Below are 20,689 nucleotides of genomic sequence, written 5' to 3'. Positions count from 1 at the left end.
CCCAAAACCCTCGCCTTTTAAGCAGGTTTCTCCCATTCATGCACAGCCTAGGCTGCCAATCATACAGCAGGGTGGCTGTCCTGAGACAGCCAGCCAACCAGGACTGGTTGCATTCAGGCACTCCTAGAAACAAAGGACAGCAGAGTTTTGGAAACCCCCCTCACTTCCTGCCCTTCCAGACATACTGGAGCCAGAGGCGGGTTTCAGGACTGAAGCCCGCCAAAGGCAAAATGAACAAGGGGCTCAAACCTGGCTTGGCGCGCAGAGTAAAATCCAAGAAAGACATTACAAATAGAAAATGGCGAAAAAAGACGATCGGGCCATTTTGACAAAATGGTCACCCATGGGTGCTATGTTGCAGCTGAGGGTTCAGCCTGCGGTAGAAAAGCACAATGGTAGGAAAATTAAACCACTGCCACCAGCCATTTAAAGTCGTGAGGGTAACATAAAAAATGTTACACGAGTATGTAGGGTAAGGGACTACTAGGTAACCCCCCAGCACTCCAGATAAGATGGTGTGTGCTGGACCCACAAAGAGAAAAGGTAAGTAAAGTGAATTTCACTTTACTATTCTTGGAAACAGCAGTTCACACAGGAAAAGGTATTTAAACCTTATGAGAAATCTAAAGGATTTCTCAGTGACACTGCACCAAAAGTGCTTTGTGCCACCATACAAAGTAGATGCCTATGGAGTTTGCCAGACTCCAAAAACAGAGGAAACATATAATCCAAATCAGGTCAGAACACATGAGAGAGTGAGAAAAAGGTCTCACTCACTCCAGGGTTAAAATTAAAAAGTCCTAAAGTCCATCAAAAGAGCTGGGGGTCTCTAAGGTTGAAGGGGAATTGGCACAGAAATGGGAATTCTCCCTAACAAGTGGGTGCAGGCATCCTCCCATTATCCTAAAAGCGAGGTAAGAGCAGCAGCCCCCACTAGCCAATAGTTTGGCTTTTTATGCCCCCATGCTGCTCAACACACCTTTCACACTGTTAGGTAAGATTTTCATAGAAATAGTAAATCTTCCTGACCTGGGTCAACCTCAGAACTTTTTGCTTTACTAGTGGGATATTTTTCCTTAATACCTCAGTGAGTTGGAACCTTTTTCCACACTCACAGAATCTTTAATTCTTTTTATGGGTGTAATTTATTTGACTCTCCATAGTGTCTTTTTAAAGTTATCCTCTTTAACAACTTATTAGCAATAAGTGCCTGTTGTTGCTGGGTTGCCCTATGGGCTCCCCTCTTAACGTGAAACCAGCACACCCCACCTTATGTGGAGTGCTGGGGAGATACAATGCATCCCCTTTCACATTAAAACTGTAACAATTCTGTTACAGGGACAAGTTCACCTTCAATGGCTAGTGGCAGTGATACCTTGTATTCATTTGGTGCACATTTACTGCGGGCTGTGTTCACAGCTGCAGCAAAGGCATCTAAGGGTGCTAATTTTACCAATATGGCCCCTGTCTTCTTTTTCCACCATTGTAGTGTTTCTTGTCCTTGTTCCTTCCCCTGACATCCAGGGTGGAAATTCCTTTGTGCTATTTTTATCTTCGGCGGAAGTACCCTGGACTCCCCGCCCAGGCTCCAGTCTGTCTGTGAGAGCAGGAACCTAGGGAGGAGTCCAAAACTCCAAAGCCCTTTGTCTTCCTTCTTTCCTGAATGGGGACAAATCCCAATGGGGGACTGGCTGTCCTGATTGGACAAGCAGACCGCCACATCTTGTAAAATGCAGTGAGAGAATGCAGAAGTTGTGTTGTAATTCCTGATAAATACTGCGAACCTGGAAACTGAAGAGGTAGTCAACCACTGGAACCAAAACTGAAGAGGATGATGAAGGAAAAGCGGCAGAGACGATTTCCAGTGACCAAGAGAGCCTGCTGTGTAACCAGATCCTGCTGCAGCCCTTCCTCCCAATCGTGCCATCCCACGCATTGCTGCGACCTTGCGTTGCTGCAATACCCCAATACCCTGGGACCTCGAGCCATTGTGCGGTGCACGGTCTTTGAATTCTGAATCACGCTGAAACTTCGTGGGCATCCTGGTTTATCGAGTCAGAAAATTCCCCTCAGCAGCGGGCTGGTCCTATGTAATGATGAAAATTCAACCGAAATTTTCTGTCTTCATCTGTGCTCCTGTAAAAAGGTGCCAGATCCACATTTAGCCGCAAGGAAAACCTTGCCTGGAGCCTTCTTCATCGATCCCTGCTGCAAAGTTCCTTCAGAGGTCCTGTTTTCAGTCACCACGACAAGGAATCCACTGGGCTGTTGGTTTGCCCGGTGAAGCCCTGCTGCAGATCCTGAAGTCCTCCTGCTGCAAACTCGTCTTCAATGCGATGGTATTGTGTTGGCTTTGGTATGTACTTACCTTAAGCCTGTTAGGATTTCTGTGTAGCTGTGGGGCTTTTTCTGTGATGGGGAGGCCTCTCATCCAGTGACCCCAGTCCCACTGCTTGAATCCTGCTGGGGTGTCTTCTGCGAAGCCCCTGGACCCTCTTCTTTTTTTTTTTCAACTTGAATTTTATTGGGTTTTTACATCAAAAGTGAACAGTCAGGTGAATACATAACTGAGCAAACTTGGTTATATCACAAGATCATCGCGATCCACTTCAATAACAAACCGCTAGTAACATAATTGTCCACTCTCGATGGATATATAGTACGAACTCCCGCCCCCCCCCTCCATGTCCATTCTTTGACGACTTTCGGATGTCGGCGTTAGCTGAAATTGTCTTAAGTGGCGGTGTGACGTTGATCTCTGTCGGTGTCATAGGTTCTACGTGAAGGTTGTGACGGGGATGGCTATTAGGCAGTACGTAGATCGCTATTCGTTTTCCAGATATGGGCCGTTGAATGGCGTTCTGGTTAGAGCTGTGAGTCGGTAACGGCTGTACTTGTGATATATTGTTCTGTGAAGTCCATCCAGGCTTCCTCCTGTCGGGCGGCCTTGTCATGGAGGGCCGCGGTTATTTTTTCCATTGTGTATATGTTCATGGCGATTTGCAGCCAGTCTTTTTTGTCACGTAGGCGCGGGGACTTCCATTTGATGACTAGGGCAGCTCTTGCCGCCAACAGAAGGGGGGATATCAACCCTTTTACGCGTACCACTCTGTAGTCTTCTTCTTCAATGCCAAATAAGATCAGGAGAGGGGATAGGACTCTTTCTATGCCATTTAATTGTTTTATCCATCCCAGGAGCTCTTGCCAATAGATGCGTACCTTGGGGCACTTCCACCACATGTGCCAGTAATCAGCGTCCATGTCGCAGTGTCTCCAGCATTTTGGGCTAGTTGTTTGGAACATTTTCGAGAGTCTGCAAGGATCATACTGCCATCAATGGAGTCGTTTCAGAGCATGTAATTTGTACTGGGTGGCGATTGATACTTTAGCTGGTGTTTTGCAGATTTTGTCCCAGGTGTGTTGTTCAAATTCTCTATTAAAGTCCTTTTCCCATTGCTCTTTGAGGTGAAGACTTGGAGTTTGATCTTTGGTGATCAGGGCCTTGTACATGTCGTGTCCAGTATCGATTCGAACGGTGTCAGCTCTCGCTGTGTGGTTTCCTTCCATTCCTTCCTTGGCATGACCCCTTTTAATCGTAGATACAAAAAGATTGGAATTGGATGGATTTGGAGGGCCTCCTCTAGTTCCGAGATCGAGATGAAGTTCCCGTTTCTCCACAGTTGGCCTACTCTCTCCAGTCCGGCATCAAACCAGGCCTGGTATCTGGCGTGTTCGGGGATTTCCTCTCGGATCCCGGGGGACCAGAGATGACTTAGTGGAGAAGGCCATGTCGTGATTCCGGTCATCCCTTTCGCCTTCCTCCAGATGTTCCACATGGTGCCCAGTATTGGGTGGTCACGGAAGTGTTTCGTGAGTTTTGCTCTGGGGACCCATAGCCACTCCGCAAGAGTAACATGGAGCAGGATGTCATTATCTAGTTGGACCCATTGGAGGTCCTTTCTATTGCGCAGGTGTGGGATTAGGATCCTGAGTTGGGTCGCCTGGTAATACCGTTCAATGTCCGGGAGGCCCACTCCGCCCATCTCCTTCGGGAGTATCAGGATATCATATGGTATCTGGGGTTTCTTTCCGTCCCACAGGAATTCCAATATGGCCTTCTTGGTCTGTTTGAAGAAGTGGTCCTGGATTGTGATGTAGAGGACCTGGAAGGGATATAGGAAGCGTTGGAGGGTCACCATCTTGATTGCATTCAAGCGCCCTATCCAGGAAATTGTGAAGGTTTTCCATTTCGCGAGATCCGTTTTGAGAGCGCTTTTTCCGCATCGATCGAGAACAGTGCTGGTGTGTTTGGCAGGTTTCTGGCCTCGTGTATGAGGTGGAGGGTCTTGCGGGTGGAGTCTGCGCCTTGTCTACCTAGGATGAAGCCTACTTGGTCGTTGTGAATTATTGTGGGCATGTGTGCCTCGTGGTGAGAACCCTCGTGTAAATCTTGGCATCGATATTCAGGAGCGATATCGGGCGGTGGGAGGCACATTGCTTGGGGTCCTTTCCTTCTTTGGGGATCACCGTTATTAGGGCTTCAGAATAGGAGTCGGGTGCCACACCAGTGCTGAGGATATTGTTAAAGAGGACCACCATGAACGGGAGGAGTGCATTCTGGAACGTTTTGTAAAACCCTGCGGTATACCCATCGTTCCCCGGTGCTTTCCCCATTGACAGTCTTTTAATTGCGTCCGTAATTTCTTCTCCTGTGATAGGGGTTTCCATGGCTTGCGTTGTTTCCGATGGGAGGCTCGGCATGGCTACTTTGGTCAGATAGTGGTATCGCCTCTGGGTGCGGTGTATCTTGTGAAGTGTAGAGTCTCTCATAAAAATTGGCGAAGGATTCGGGGATATTGGGGGGACGATGGTCTGGGGTGCATCTGTATCGTGCACCGTTGGAACCCATCGTTCACGGCGTTGGCCTCAGAGTCTTGCAGCGAGTAACACGCCTGCTTTGTTCCCATGCTCGTAGTGTTTTTGCTTCAAGCATTGAAGCTTGTGAATAATGCTATTTGTTTCTTCTCTTTTGGCGTTAGCTTGTTCGATCTTCTGCAGTCTTTCGGAGTCCGCTGATTGAGCTGCAAGATCAAGTTGGGCGATTTCATTTCGCAATTTGTTTTCCATGAGCAGGCATTCTCGTTTTTTCGCTGCTCCCTCCCTAATGAGAAGTCCCCTCCATGTGGCCTTGCCCGCCTCCCATACTATGTTGATGGGAGTTTCACCTACGTAGTTATGCTCGAAGTATTGAGTAATGTCCAACTCCAGCTGCTCCCGAAAGACTGTGTCCTTGAAGTGTTTCGTTGCATTGCACCGCCATTTGGAACTCCGCCTAGGGAGAGCGATCTGATCTATAGTGACCATCACCATGTCATGTTCCGACCAGGTAATGGACGATATGGTAGCTGCCGTCATTGCTGAGGCGATTGCTGCAGTTATGTAAACCTAATCAATTCTAGAGAACGTAGCGTGAGGCGTGGAGTAGAAGGTGAAGGCTGTTCGGGTTGGATTCTGGCATCTTCAGGCATCCGTGAGATTGTAGGCGTCCATCATATCTACAATCCTGGAGTGTCCGGTGCCCTGTGAAGGGGTTGTGGACTGGGTGCCTGCTTGTCTATCCATATCCGGGTCCATCCACATGTTGAGGTCACCTCCTATTATTACTTCTCCCTCTGCCTCGTTCATGACCTTGGGGATTGCTTGTTGAAGGAACCGGGACTGTCCAGTATTGGGCGCGTATATAGACGCGAGTGTGATGATGGTGTCCTGTATCTTGCCAACTAACACCAGCATCCTACCGCTCGCATCTGACCAGGACCTCAAGAGCTCAAATCGGATTGATTTACTGATGAGAACACCCACCCCGGCTTTTTTAAGCGGTCCGGAGCCCCAATGTTCAGTGCCCCATTTGGGGTAGAGTACCCTCCTCTCTTTTACTATATCGAGTTTCTTGCAGAAAGAGTATATCTAGATTGGCCCTCTTGAATTCTCGGGAAACTAGCGATCTTTTGGTAGGGAAATTTAGCCCCTTAACATTTAGCGTGCCAATTCTGAGTGTGCCATGCCTGTCGCCAGATTCGTCATGTCCACCAATGAGTGGTGAGTCTTGTGAGTTTGTTGGTCACACCGCCTGTGTACGTATCATAAATCGCCGCAGTGGAAGTCTTTTGACGATAGTCCCACATCCAATGGGACTTCAGAAAATTTTGGATTCCCTCCCCCCTTCCCGGGCATTGAACTCAATACCCGTTGTCGGCAGTTCCAATTTCCCGCACAACATCTCCCCTAAAAAGAACTGAACCTTGGATTGATGGGGTCCGAGGCGAGCCAGGTGCTTGCAACCGGCCTACTATCGGACCGCCCGTGAGGGTGATAACCACAGACCCCCACGCGAATATCATCTCACCAACAGTTTGAGCCCCCCCCCCCGGTCTTAAAATGTCAACTTGAATTACAACTTAACACACAACAACAACTATTATCACTGAGTAACAAATGTAGTGATACATGTGGTTTCCGGTTCTCTTGCGGCCAGTCAAACATCCGTCCTGGGCCTGGAGACAAATTTGTCACGGGCTGGCTCTGTTGGCTGTGATGTGCCGATCTCCAACGTGACGGAGGGACTCCAAGACCATAATTCCTGAACAGGCCTCGCCGGGTCAGACGATACGTGCATGCCACTTCATTTGGCATTCCCCGGCGTGTCGTTGGGCCGTCTATATTTTCTAGCTCCTTTGACCTTCTTCCTTCTCGGGCCTCGGGGTCCCCGCTGCACACCCTCTCGTGATGATTCGTCTTGTGACCCCTCTTTGGGGCCGGTGTCGAGGAGTTCCGCGATGCAATCCCGAATCTCTTCTTCGGAGCGGAGTATTATCTTCCTGCTGCCATGTTTGAACGTTAGGGAGAAGGGATAACCCCACCTATATCTCGTGCCCTGGTCTTTAAGCCATCTGGTTAGCGGGCCACAGAGGCGACGCAGGGCTAAGGTGAGCGAGGATAGGTCCTGGAAGATGGTTATTTGGGCTCCACCAAGTGTGAGGGTGTCGCCTGACCTGGCTTTAGTGAGAATCCTCATTCTGTCTTGATATCTATGAAATCTGGCCAGGACCGATCTCGGACCTCCTCGTGGGCCCCCAGCTCTGTGTATTCTTTCTATTGCGGGTTCATCGATATTCTCATCCGCGGTTAGGATTCTAATGATGTCATGTATGGTGTGTTTAAGGTCCTCCTCTGTTTCCCCCTCCCATTCTGGAATCCCAAAGAATTGCAGGTTGTTACGCCTCTCCCTGTTTTCTAAATCATCTATCTTCAGCCGGATGTCTTCTTCTCTTTTCTCTATATTGCGCATGCAGAGGTCCAGCTGGGTTTCCAGTGTGTCAATTGAGGCTTGGTTGTTCTCGACACTTTCGAGCCTCTCCTCAATATTGTCCACCCTCTGGGTCATTTTGTCGATCTTGCCACCCAAGTTGGCGCCATTTTTCTGATTTTGCTGAGGAGGGCGGCTATGTCCCCCTTGGTAGCCGCTGCCTCTGTTTCGGAGGGGTCTGCTCACATTGTGCAGGCAGTTCTAGGTTCGGGGTGCGGCTGGGTGTAGGCGTATTTGGCTAGTTTGGATTTGGTGCTCATGCGTTGTGTAGGCGCGAGGAGGCACTCTCCCCTGGAACGGGGGCACTACCCTCAAGACCAGGGCAATGAGCCGGTACTGGAGAGCTTTGCAGGGCAATCTCCGGAAAGTCCTGGGTAACGAGAGTCCAGCGTTGGGAGGAGGCACACGCCCTGGAGTCAGGGGCCCTACCCTCCGGATGCATCACCTTGTGTTCAGTTCCGTGCAGGCCTCCGGTTCGGTGCGGGATCCGCAATGTGCCGGAGTGAATGCGGGTTCGACTCGTGGACCTTGTTGGGTTTGCGTGGAGGCGGGTCTCTGATCGGGTGGCCTGGGTCCCAGGAGTGTCTCTTGGGAGGCGTACAGAGGAGGGCACATGCCCCACGAGCGGGGGCCCAACCCTCTGTGGCGGGGTTCAGTGTCGGAGTGAGGTTTGTCCTGATGTCAGGAGCTTGGAGGACGAGTTAAATAAGGGAGGCATAGCTAGCGTCCAAATCCAGATTCAGTAGGCAGAGGCGTTGGGTGCGATCCTCTTGGTCAGGGTGTGTGATACGTGGCTTGCCCAGTCGACGAAATGGGGCTGGTGACACCGTACCGAGCCCGACGAGGGGTGAGGGATATTCTCCAGGAAATGGCGGGAGCAGCCTCCCCGGGCAGATAACTGGGGTTGAGCCGCACACTCTCTCTCGTAAGGGGCCACTGTGCATGGGTGTGAGGTCAGGGTTGGGTAGGCCTCTCGGGGAGCAGGCACAACGTCCGTAATGGGCTAGTGCATCGGCGGATGGGGGGGGGGGGTGAGCACTCACTCTCGTGCACGGTAGGGGTCACAGGCTGTGCCGGGCGCGACGGAGTTGCCGCGCGGATCACGGAGCGGGAAGGGCTGCCTCCTCCTCTGCCGTCGAGGGTCTCCTCGGTCCACGGGGACCCGGGGGCTGCGTGGTGAGACGGAAACTGCCTTGGGGGCCCGCTGCACGGCTCGATGGTTCCGCTGGAAAGCGGAAGGCGGAACCAGCAGTCCCGGGCTTCACAGGTCTCAATGTGCCCCGTCGTGAAGTTGCCCTGAGGGCCTGGAGGGGGAGGCACGATCCCGGAAGCTGTACTCTGGCTACAGAATTCCGATTTTTCACCGGATTTTCGCTTAGCATGTGGGGGTCCGGTTCCCCTGTCTCGTGGATCCGTTGTTATGCGGTGGGGGGGGGCAAAAGTGGGGGCTCGAGCCACTTTTGAGGGTCGCAGGTCGGAGCGCACACGGAGGCAGACCGCATCCGTGCGCCCCCTGGCGGCCAGTCCTTGGATCCTCTTCTAACCCTAGAAGTAAAGTACTCACCTGTTTTCCTAGGAAACTCTGACATTTGCTCCTAAAGGCACGGTCTGTTGGTCACTAGTCCCTAGTGACCCACCTTCTGCCACTGAGAACACTCATGCTCCGAGAACCAGGAAAAGACTTTTTGAAAGGATTGGGACTTCTGCCTAGAAAAGAAAATAAGCATTTAAAAGTTACTTGCTTGTTAAGAGTTGGTTGGTAACTGTTAAGTTACAAAAGTTCTTAATTATCTTGGATGTGTAATGCACTATTCTCAAAACTATGGTTAACATCTTTCTTTCCTTAAAAACCGTTTTGCCTTTTTATAGAAAGTAGATGTAAAGGTATATTACTGTCCTGTGATTAGGTTGTGCTTCTTCCCAAAAGTAAAGTGTTGGTTTCATCACATTATTCCTGCAGGATAATTGTATGACTTATCCTTGTTTCTTCCAAACAGCTTGGCCCATGCTCCTCCAGAACCGTCAAGGGCAACATCTACTCTCTGGCTCCTGCTCTTGCTGATCTCTGCAACTACTCCTTTGCTACTGGTTCTTTTCCATCCTACCTCAAGCCCTCCTTGTGTGCCCCATCCTTATAATACCATCTGCAGACCCTCCTTGGCCTCAAGCCCAGGGACTGCATCGCTCTGGCGCTGAAAACCCTTCACTGGCTCCCTGTGGATGCAAGGATTGAGTTCAAGACCCTTTGCATTGTCCACAAGGCTTTCTGGGCCTGAACCTCTCTATCTGCAATGCTCTCTTCTTAAATACTGTCCTTCCTGAGCTCTCCGCTCATCTTCCCCCAACTCTCTGCGGGTGAGCCACTTCTCCAAGCAGAGACTTGGTGGGGGGGGGATCTTTATCCACTGCAGGTGCCTCCTTCTGGAACAGCTTCCCTGCCTCTCTGTCTTGAGACGGATCTCCTTAAGTTCTGGAAACTCAAGACTTTCCTCTTCGCCTCGTCCTTCTCTCTCTCCCTCTCCTCTGCTAACCACCTCTCTCTGCTCCCTCTCTGTCTCTCCTCTACTTCTGCTCAGTTTTGCTGACTGGCTGCCTGATGTACCTTCAGAGCCTCACAGGTCCCAAGCTTTCCCCACCAGTCTCACGCATTTGCCTCCGGGCCTTGCACTTGCTGCAGCACTTCAGTTACGAGCCATGAGAGTTATATGTCGCTGCACTTACCCCATGTTCTGACGGGACTGGGCACACTTGGTGCTTATTGCCCCCACCCATCACGCACTTCCTGTTCTGTGCACCTGCATGAGCTGAATATACCACGCCTAGTAAGATCGTTTGTCTCGTCATCCTTATCTCTTCCACTCCCATGCATGGGTGCGCTTTGAAACACTTGTGTATAAGCGCATAATAAACAATCAGTCATTCACTATCGTCTTCAACAAGTATTAGCTTTAGAATAAGCTAGGTGTTCAGGGACTTCATAGAAGACTCCCTATGAAGGATTCAACATTAGACCTGGGCAATGGTATGGGCAAACTCCCAAACAACCGAATGACCCACTCCACCTCACAGGATGCACACCAAACTTAAGGTAGGTACTATGCAAGCCAACCCAGTACCTTGACAGAAAAGAGCTACTGGGTGGATGCCGTCAAGATGCAGCAGCATAGGATCCGGTCCTTGGGTTCTTGGTCTGCAGAGTGAAGAAATGGACACTGAAGGAAAACTGGCAGCAATCATCGACTGACGAGGCTCCCAACAAAGGATTCTTTGCAGTTTCTAGTGGCTCTCTGGATTTGGCGCCCTTTTACAGGAACCAGATGAATGACGAATATTGCTGGTCAGATTCTCTTAATTCTCTCTGTCCTGCACTCTGGTGAGGGTACTTCAGGGATTTGAATTGTGTGTCTGGAAGTCCAGCAGGAGTACACCAAAGGTTCAGACGAAATCGGACTTCGTTAGACCATGTACTGCACTCAGGCTCGAGGTCCACTGGTATTGGCCGTTTGCAGCACAGGAAGGTCACAGCATGTCGAGGGATGGCTAATTGTGCAGGTCTCCTCAAGACTAGTGGATCTCATCAGGCTCTGGGTAGAAGTCATCGCATTCGGGACCCCCAGGGCGATTGTAAGGAAGGGTTACATCAGGCTCTGGTTACACAGAAGGCTCTCGGGTCCCAGGAAATCACTACAGATGTCTTTTCTACATCTTCCTCTTCGGATGCATCTCCAGTGGTCGACTTGTCAGCAGCTTCCAGGATCGGAGTGTTTATTAGGAACTACAGCACAACTTCTGCAAAGTCTCCCTGCCGTTTACAGGAAGGGGCGGTCTGGCTGTCTAATCAGGACAGACAGCCCGCCCACTGGGAGTTTACGTTCAGGCAAGGTGAAAGACAAAGGGCTGCAGAGGTTTGGACTCCTCCCTTGCTTCCTGCCTTCTTAGACACTCTGGAACCTCGGCGGAGAATTGAAAGGATTCCTGCCAAAGACAAAACTTCAACTGAGGTTTTGAAGAGTGCTTTCTTGGAGCCCTTCTTGGGCACTGGGGTGGACTTGGCTGGCTCAGGCATGGTCTGCAGCTGACGTTCGCTCTGGGGAGTGGGAGAAATTAGTACACTTCAACTGAGGTCTTGCCTGCCTACAATGGCAGAAGAAGACATGAGAAAAAACATGCAAATGAAAAATGTCAAAAAAGGAGCCCACCATTCTAGCCAAATGGTGGTCCTTCTGTGCATTACCGTGGCTGATTTGACAGCCTGCGATTAATAATGATTGAAAGTCATTAAAGTAGTTTCACTGCCACCAGAATTCAAGTTACTTGCATGTAACATAAATGTTAGCAGGTAAGTAAGAAAGGGGATACACTGCATCTCCCCAGCCCTCCACATAAGGTGGGGTGTGCTGGCTGACTATATAAAATGTAAAGGGCATGGGAGTCGCACTTTACCTCTTGGGAACAGTAGTTCACCCAATATATAATAAGAGAAACTACAAAGGGAAGCCCAAAGGTGTAACCCAGCCTAAGCCCAAAAGTGATAGGAAACTATAACTCCAACCATACATATGGAGAGACATAAAAAGTCACACGTAAAGAGTAAAGGACTAGGTGAGAGGGGAAAAAAAGATTCCCACTCCCCCTCCCCTAGGGACAAGGAAAAATAATTACCAAGTCCAAGCAAAAGGTTATGGGGTTGACACAGGTCAGGAAGCTTTTTCATAAATATGAAAATCTCACCCAACACCAATGAGAATCAAGAAAACAAGAAGGACCAAAGGGGCACAGGCACCTCCAGACGGCTCACGGGGACCCTGACAACTAAGAGAGACAGAGGGAAAGGGAGGTCACCGGAACCTCCAGAAGGGTCACATGGACCTAGATGAGAACCAGATGAAACGAGGGGTCACCAGAAACCCAAAATGATAAGTCTGACGTTGGGACAGGGAGACCCACAGATGCAACAGGGGCCCAATAAGCAAAGTAAGGAATCGATCCAAGGGGTGCACAGAGGCACCCAACCGTTAACCGAAGTGGGGTTAGGGGTCAGGAAATTTTTGTGTTGGGAAAACATTTGATGAACCTTTATAGACCGCCAAGAACAGTTTCTTTGAGTGAACCTGCTGCTAACTAATGACTATTGGATCAAGACCCAGGAGAGAGTCTTGGGACGCCCGAGTGGGATCGTGGTGAAAACCCCAGAGTGCAGGGCACTCAACCTATTTTTCGTTTACATTTTTCTTGGTGGTAGAGCCAGTGTAGTGAATAGGTTTGGACCAAGGACTACTTTACTTTGGACCTTCTACAAGCACCTTTGTTTAAAGTTGTTTGGACGGGAACTACCTTATATAATGGGTCAGTGAGGTATTTTCTTTTTATTTAAATAAAGTTACGTATACATTTGGTCCTCTGGTCTGTGTCCCCCACCTGACTTGCCACAGCCCCCACCTGCATTGCTCGTTCCACTGAGGCTTCAGTCCTGTCATCAAAAGTAGCTGCACCAAGCCCCACACCTGGTTCTTCTCTACTGTGTCCAACAACGTCATCCAGAGCAAACTTTGTGCCACGCCTTCCTTGTCGAGGGGTTGTCCCCTGCATACTCGGGCCACAACTTTGTACATTCCTTTTCTCTACAACCAGAAACTTGCTGCCTGACTTTGTCGCACAGACCAACATTGCCCCTTTCTGAAAGAATTGTGCTCAAAGTGTGCCGTTTACCTGCAGTTTGGCTTGATCCTGCAGGCTTTCATTTTCAGTGTATTCCTTTTGTCAAAATAGTGTTCAGAGTAATTCTAAATCCCTGATCCAAAGTTACTGCAAACTGGTCCCAAAGCTCCTGTAATCTGCTGTTAACCATTTTTACCAGCGCTAGATATAGTACATTTTTATGCCGCTACTGTGTGTGAAATCTATTTCTTGTGTTGTTCTATGCTACCCCCTACCTTCTTTTTGATATGATATGATAGGTTATTTATAACGTGCTTAATATCCAGAGGTTTCTAAGCACGGACCCAGGGATCGAACCTGTGGTACTCTGTGTCGACTTGCAACCAATGTGGGTTGGTCTTCCTGAACCCTAAAGGTTGGGTTTAGGAAATCATTGTAACACATAGTGTGTATAGCTACCAAAACACTTTATCCTCGGGCTTGTGTTTCCTGTTTACTAGCATCCAGCACTTCAAATCAGGTCCAAGGGCCATATGACCATGGACTAGTCCAATTCAACGCATATTTGAGGAGCTTGTTTAGAGTTCTGAGGATTTGTGCCCACCCCTGTTGTGAAAAGATAACATTGAAGACTTTTTATTTACTGTGCAGTGTTGAAAATTGTTAATGAATGTGAACGGAAGTTGAACTGTTGGCCAACTACTAGGGAATCCGTGAGACTCTTCATGCTTCAGCAGAATTGGTCTGTAAGGGTTCTTGCATAAAAAGGGGGTTATCTTCACTCCGGTGTGGTTGGAGCAGGAAAGCCGCTGAGAGAAGAAAGACTTAAAATGTGGATGCTGAGCTGTGTTGGGAAAACCACCTGCATGCAGTTATACAATTAACCAAACTCTGTTCTTCTTCCCTCCGTAGGGTCAAGTGGAGATCGAGGAACAAGTAGAGGGGCTGCAGTACTTGGCATCCAAGCACGACTTCATTGACTTGGAACGGGTGGGCATACATGGCTGGTCCTATGGCGGATACCTATCCCTCATGGCGCTCATTCAGCGTCCTGACATCTTCAGGGTAAGGTGTATTGCTGCTAGGATTCCACTATCCCCGAAGAATGCCAAGCAGGTTTTTTTCTTCTGTAAATCCAGTCGGGCTGGGGAAATGTCAGTTACAAGTTTGATTTTGGCATGGACAGTGAAACACCCGTCTAAGACTATGCTGCCAAATCATTTCCGTCAGAACAAGCTTAAGTCAGTCCAAGACACTTTCTCCCAATCTTCTTCCATACATTCCCTGAATGCTCTGCTTAATTTGGATTTTGTCTCCCAAATTTAAAATTCATCCTTGGGTTTACCGATTGGTATAAAGTTCGAAATCCTGCCGATTGCGAGTGAAGAAGCCTTTGACCTCGATGTGAACCATTCCAAAATGTATATTCTTCGATATCACAAAAGGCCATGTTTCCTTTAGCCTCATAAAGTGGCTCATGTACCGTTGACTTCTCCTTCATAGACCATGCACTCGTATGTTTTACTCGTATGCTGACGGCTTCGACCATCCAGACATTGGTGCTGATTCACCCTATAAGGCTGAGTGCCCTGTTGCTGCAGTTTGTGGCTGGCATATTCCATGGTGGGCGCGGGGGTCTTTTGAAACTTAGTACCAATTAAAGGTATGTAAAAACGTAAGAACCTTGACAACCTGGGGACACGATTGCATTTAAGAGGTTTAATCCAAAGTGCTACTGTTACCTATTGTGAAAAGTGTTTCTGTTAAGTTCAGTAGCATCTTCAGCTGCTCCCTAGGTGGAGGATTGTTTAGAATGAAAAGGGGGCATTGTTCTTACTCCAGTAAGCACTAACGTGCTGGGCAGAGAAAGACTGTTGGGTAAGATTGTCATAGCAATGATAAATCTTCCTGACCTGTCAACCCCAGAACCTTTTGTTTTTACGGGTGACTCATTTTTCCTATACCTCTGTGAGTGGGAACCTTTTGCTATTTTTATGGGTGTCATTTTTAAGACTCTCTGCAGTGTCTTTTAAAAGTGAATCCTCTTTGACCACTTTTTGGCAATAATACCTATTGTGGCTGGGTTACCCTAGGGGCTCCCCTTCTAAATTTCTCTGGCTAACTGTAGTTCCCAAGGGTAGAAAGGATCTTTGGATCCCTTTTACATTTTATTAGGTGAGACCAATACCCCCTTATGTGGAGTGCTAGGGAGATGCTGGGTATCCCCTTTCTCATTTTAAATGTAACATTTATGTTACAAGAACAAATGTACCTTTAAAGGCTGGTGGCAGGGAACCTTTTTATTAATTAGGTGCAACTTTACTGCTGGCTGGTAACACAGCCCCGGTAAATGCACTAATGTGTGCTCATTTTACCAAAATGGCCTATCTTCTTTTTTTGCCATTTCAGTGTTCCTTGTCCTTTCTTGTTCCTCCCCCTGACCTTCCTTTGTGTGATTTTTATCTTCGGCGGGAATCCCGTGGATTCCCCGCCTAGGCTCCAGAGTGTCTCGGAAGGCAGGAAGCGAGCCCTTTGTCTTTCAACGTGACTGTGAGAATCCAGTGCAAACTGGAAGGCTGGCTGTCCTGAAAGGACTTCCAACCTCCCAAGATTGAATGTTGCATGGCTCTTTGATTGGTTGGGTTCCTGCATAAAAATCTGATTGTGAAAGCTGAAGAGGTAGTCGACCACTGGAACCAAAACCGAAGATGAAGAATTTGTGGCTGAACCGATTTCCAGAGACCGGAGAACCTGCTGTGTAACCTGAGCCTGCTGTTACCCGTCCTTCCAGTCGACCTGTGGACTCTGGAAATAACGACCCAGACCCTGGTGAGACCCGCTAGTCTCAAGAAGACCTTTTTCCACACTCACAGACTCTTTTACTCTTTTTATGGGTGTCATTTTTAAGACTCTTCATAGTGTCTTTTAAATGTTATTCTCTTTGACAACTTTTGGCACATACTGCCTATTGTTGCTGGGTTGCCCTTGGGGCTCTGCTTCTAGCTTTCCCTGGCTAACCTTGAGAGAACTACAGTTCTCCAGCATTGGATCTTTCATGGATTCACATGCTTAGAATATTCCCCGTCAATAGACTGGGAACCCTCGGTACGCTTATAAAGCCGTTTCTCATAGGAAAACGTTCGACACTTTTGTGTCCTATCTATGTCGTTTTGGGCCCGCGCACGCATGCCCCACTAGGACGTAGCGGTATAAATGCCCCGCCCCCGCGGCTCCCTTCAGATTTCAACTGTCTCCAAAGTAGTGGGAGCACCTCGTGTAGTCTACTATTTTGTCTAGGTTGTGCTGTTGGAGTTTCTCCTGATGTCAGGGAACGCGCTGTTTCGCCTGTGCGCTACGTGCGCTACGTGCGGTTTGAAGGTGTACGAGGGGGACGGACATATGGATTGCATATATTGTCTACACCCTCATCATTCGGCAGACAAGTGCGACATCTCGTCATCCTCATCTTCGACGAAGAAAGACCGAAAAGAAAAATCTAAATCCTCCTCGGGCGATCATCATAGATCAACCTCGAGTCGAGATGCAGAGAAGCGTAGGTCGAGTTCGGAAAAGGCGGGAACGCCTCAAGGACCTGCACGACCACCACCGGCGTCGACGGCAGGGCAGTCGTCAACCACTTCTCTGCCACTGACACAATTGGTCTCAATCGTTCTTGGGCCGCAGACAGTATCGACGACGGGGCCAGCTGTAGCTTTGTCGACGGAGATCCCGCAAGAGGCCTGGCGACCAGAGGTATACGACCCAGTTTTGCCGAAGACACTACTGCAGCAAGAGGCCTTGTCGGTGTCCTCGGGAGATGAGGATGTGAGAGTAGCTGGCCCTGCAGACCTCGTATTACGAGGGATTACCAGGCCTCTCTCCGGGAGCATTCCGGGGTCTACCCCTCTTCTTAATCCGCAGTCACTCTTGTCGCTGGAGGTCTTATCCACATTGCAAATGTTGCTGACGACACTGGATGAGAGAATACCTCAAGCAACTCCAGCTACGTCAGCCATCGACGACCCGGGCCCGTCTCGTCGGCCACCTCCGTCAACCCCCACGGCATTGCCAGCGGGTGGAGACCTCTCGGCTCCACGCAACGAGGAAGGGGAGCTGATAGATTCGGACTCGGACAGTAGAGCCTTATCGGATGTCTCACTATCCCCCTCTAGGGATCCAACCTGGGAGTCTGAAGCAGAATTAGAAACCCCGAGAAGCCCAGCTCAGCCGTCTCCCCCGAACGACATTGGGTCATTTCACACCATGATGGCCAAGGCTTGTATAGAAATCGGGCTGGCTCAGGAAGAGGAGAAAAAGGACTGTTTTCTTTTTGACCACATGGGAAAGAGGAGAAGGTCTGTGTTTTCAGTACCCATCCTGGATCATGTGTGGCAGGAGGGGTTACAGAACATGCACCACCCTTTCTCGGAACCGGCGATAAAAGGTCATCTGGAGAAAAAATGTAAGGCTCCAGAGGCTACCCCCAAGTGTCTCTCCTCCCAACCAACCCCTGACTCAGTGGTGTCGGCAGCGGCGGCGAGAAAGGCGAGGGCCCAGCACAAGTGCACGACCCCCCCGGAAAGTGATGCCAGAAGACAGGATGCTTTCGGCAAAAAAGTGCTGTTGGTAGGTGCTACCACAGTGAAAGCGGGCAATTCTCTGGCCATAGTAGCCAGATACGACAGGGAGATGTGGCACCGACTGGCTCCTATGCTGGAGCACCTTCCGGAAGAACATCGTAAGGTGGCGCTTACTGGTCAGGGAAGGTGAAGAGGCCTCCAATCATGCCATAAACATCGCGGTGGACCTCGCAGAATCAGGGTTTAAGCAGGTGAATAACGGTGTGGTTCTCCAAAGGCAGGCATGGCTGAAATGCACCAACTTCCGACCAGAGGTGCAATGCAAGGTGCTGGATATGCCTTTTGAGGGAGACCTTCTGTTCGGCGAGAAGGTGGACGAGGCCCTGAAGGGCATGAAAGAGGACTCGGACACGGCGCGTTCCTTGCGGGCCCTCCAAAGTGGTCGAAGTTTCCGGTCTTTTCGTCCCTTCAGGGGAGCATTGGGAAATTCCAGATTCTCGGCTTCGAGAGACAGATCCTTCAGTAGGCCAGCACACCCCTCCCAGGGATACAGACGGGCTTCTCAAGCGGCAAAACGACGCCGGGACTACCAGGCCCCCAAGAAGAGAACAGGTTACTCGTCGACGAGGGATAAGCAGACCAAGGACCAGCAATGAAGGGCATCGGAACGTTCTGGGAGGCAGAGTAACATGCTACATCAACGAATGGGGGCAAGTAACGGATCGATGGGTGTTGGACACTGTAAAATACGGACATTCCCTGCAATTCAAAAGCAACTCTCCGCACATTCCCATCTGTGCGTGTTGCAGCAGGAAGTAGCACTTATGCTACAAAAAGGTGCTATAGAATTGGTTCCGTCGTCACAGAGGGGTCAAGGAGTTTATTCCCGATACTTTGTGGTGAAAAACCCAAACGGAAAGTGGCATCCCATTCTAGACCTGCATGATTTAAACAAAACATTGAAAAGCCTAAAATTCAAGATGCTCACACTCCAAGAAGTGATCCGGTCAGTTCAAGAAGGGGACTTTCTGGCGTCTCTGGACCTGCAGGACGCCTACTTCCACATACCGATGTGTCGGCGACACAAAAAGTTCCTAAGGTTTGTGGTAGGGCGGACTCACTACCAGTTCACAGTACTTCCTTTTGGGCTGAAATCCTCTCCCAGAAAGTTCACGAAATGTTTGACTCGGTGGCGGCCTGGCTGAGAAGGCAAGGCCATCATGTATACCCGTATCTCGACGACTGGTTGGTGAGGGGGGTCCTCCCCTATGTCAACTCACACAAGTTTGCAGGCCACCATGCCCCTCTTACAATGGCTGGGGTTTGTGGTAAACTTCGAGAAATCCTTGTTCACGCCGTCGAGAAGCTTGGTGTTCCTGGGCGCACAGTTCAAGACCCAGTCAGAGTTAGTGAAGCCATCCCTCGACAGAATCACCAAACTCAATCGATTGGCAGGTCAGGTCAGCTGAAAATCAATACCAGACTGTCAGTGAGAAAATATATGTCAATTCTGGGCGCTATGGCGTCCTGCATTCCTCCGGTGGGCAACTGCCGCCGGTTCATGAGACCGGTTCAAGAGTTTCTGGTGGACAAGGGCTATGGTCGGACAAACTGACCGTCGATGACGACGAGCTCCTACTAGCTCTTCAGAATCTATCCAGAGGGGTACCCCTACAGGAGCCGGAGTTTCGGCTAACCATAGTGACGGACGCGTCCCTGACAGGCTGGGGAGCACACATGGGCACTCTACAAACGCAAGGTCGTTGGTCTCGGAGGGAATCTCTCCTGCACATCAACGTTCTGGAACTGAGAGCAGTGCGCTGGGCCCTGAAGTCGTTCCTGCCGCACATCAGAGGGTCCATAGTGAGAATATTGACAGACAACACGACGGCAATGTTTTACTTGAGGAAGCAAGGGGTCACGCAATCCAGAACCCTTTCCACCGAGGCTCAGAAGGTGTGGCATTGGGCCCTGAAACACGATATATCCATCGTATATATCGCTCATCATCTTCCGGGTGTACGGAACGAGCAAGCGGATTCACTCAGCAGAAATATGGACCAAATTCACAAATGGGAGATAGACAGCGTTCAGTTGTCAAAGGTCTTCGAGAAATGGAAGAAGAGGAACAAGAAGTGCGAAATGTATGCCAGCAGGTAGCCACAGGAAGGCTCTCTGGGGGAAGCGTTCTCCTTCCCGTGGACGGACAAGTTCCTCTACGCCTTCCCTCCGTTCCCTCTAATATGGAGAACTCTGCAGTGGATATGCAGGTACAGGTGCCGGGTCATCCTAGTGGCACCGTGTTGGCTGAGGCAGCCGTGGTTTTCTGACCTGCTTCACCTGTCAGTGGATCAACCAATAACGTTCCCGAAGGTTCCCAATCTCCTGTCCCGGGACGAGGGAACAGTGTGGCAATACAATCCAGATAGTCTCAATCTCACAGCTTGGCTCCTGACTTTTCGGAATTTGGTTTCCATTGAGCATTTCGTCAGCCTGTCGGAGGATCCTGCAGGCAGTGCGGGCCCCTTCCACCAACAAGTCGTACAAGTGTAAGTGGAGAAGGTTCTGTACGTGGTGTCAAGGACAGACGGGAGTGCAACCTGTAAGGGTCACTCCGGAACAGCTTCTTCCGTATCTGCTACACCTAGCGAAGAGCGGATTATCTTTTTCATCAATAAAGGTACACCTGGCGGCCATCTCTCGATTCACGAGGAGAAGGAAGTCTCCCTTGTTTAGTGACAGGTTGGTGAAACACTTCATGAGGGGATTGTTCCGGACGTTCCCTCCGGTTAAACGTTTTCCACCAACGTGGAGCCTTAATATGGTGCTAGCAGGGTTAATGAAACCACCCTTTGAACCAATGGCCACATCGTCGATGAAGTTCTTGTCATGGAAAGTGGCCTTTCTAATAGCTATAACATCAGCTAGGCGGATCTCGGAGTTGCAAGCGTTGGTCATAGACCCTCCGTACCTAAGGTTTTTTTAAGGACAAAGTGGTTCTGTCAACGAATCCTCGTTTCATTCCAAAAGTTCCTACGGCTTATCATAAGCACTCATCCATTGCCTGCCCACCTTTTTTCACGAC

General features: G+C 49.7%; 1 protein-coding gene across 1 annotated transcript in view; it reads left to right on the top strand.

Moving 5' to 3' along the window:
* Nucleotides 1–20,689, top strand: part of DPP8 (dipeptidyl peptidase 8) — a 263,369-nt gene that overhangs the window by 223,214 nt on the left and 19,466 nt on the right. The window contains exon 17 of the mRNA XM_069625113.1: nucleotides 13,937–14,089. Within this exon, the coding sequence (XP_069481214.1) occupies nucleotides 13,937–14,089 (153 nt within the window). The remainder of the gene's footprint in view (nucleotides 1–13,936; nucleotides 14,090–20,689) is intronic.

The sequence above is a fragment of the Ambystoma mexicanum genome, chromosome 11 (assembly GCF_040938575.1).
Source record: "Ambystoma mexicanum isolate Mex_15411 chromosome 11, UKY_AmexF1_1, whole genome shotgun sequence".
Lineage (NCBI taxonomy): Eukaryota > Metazoa > Chordata > Amphibia > Caudata > Ambystomatidae > Ambystoma > Ambystoma mexicanum.
This window is presented reverse-complemented; position numbering and strand designations above follow the sequence as displayed.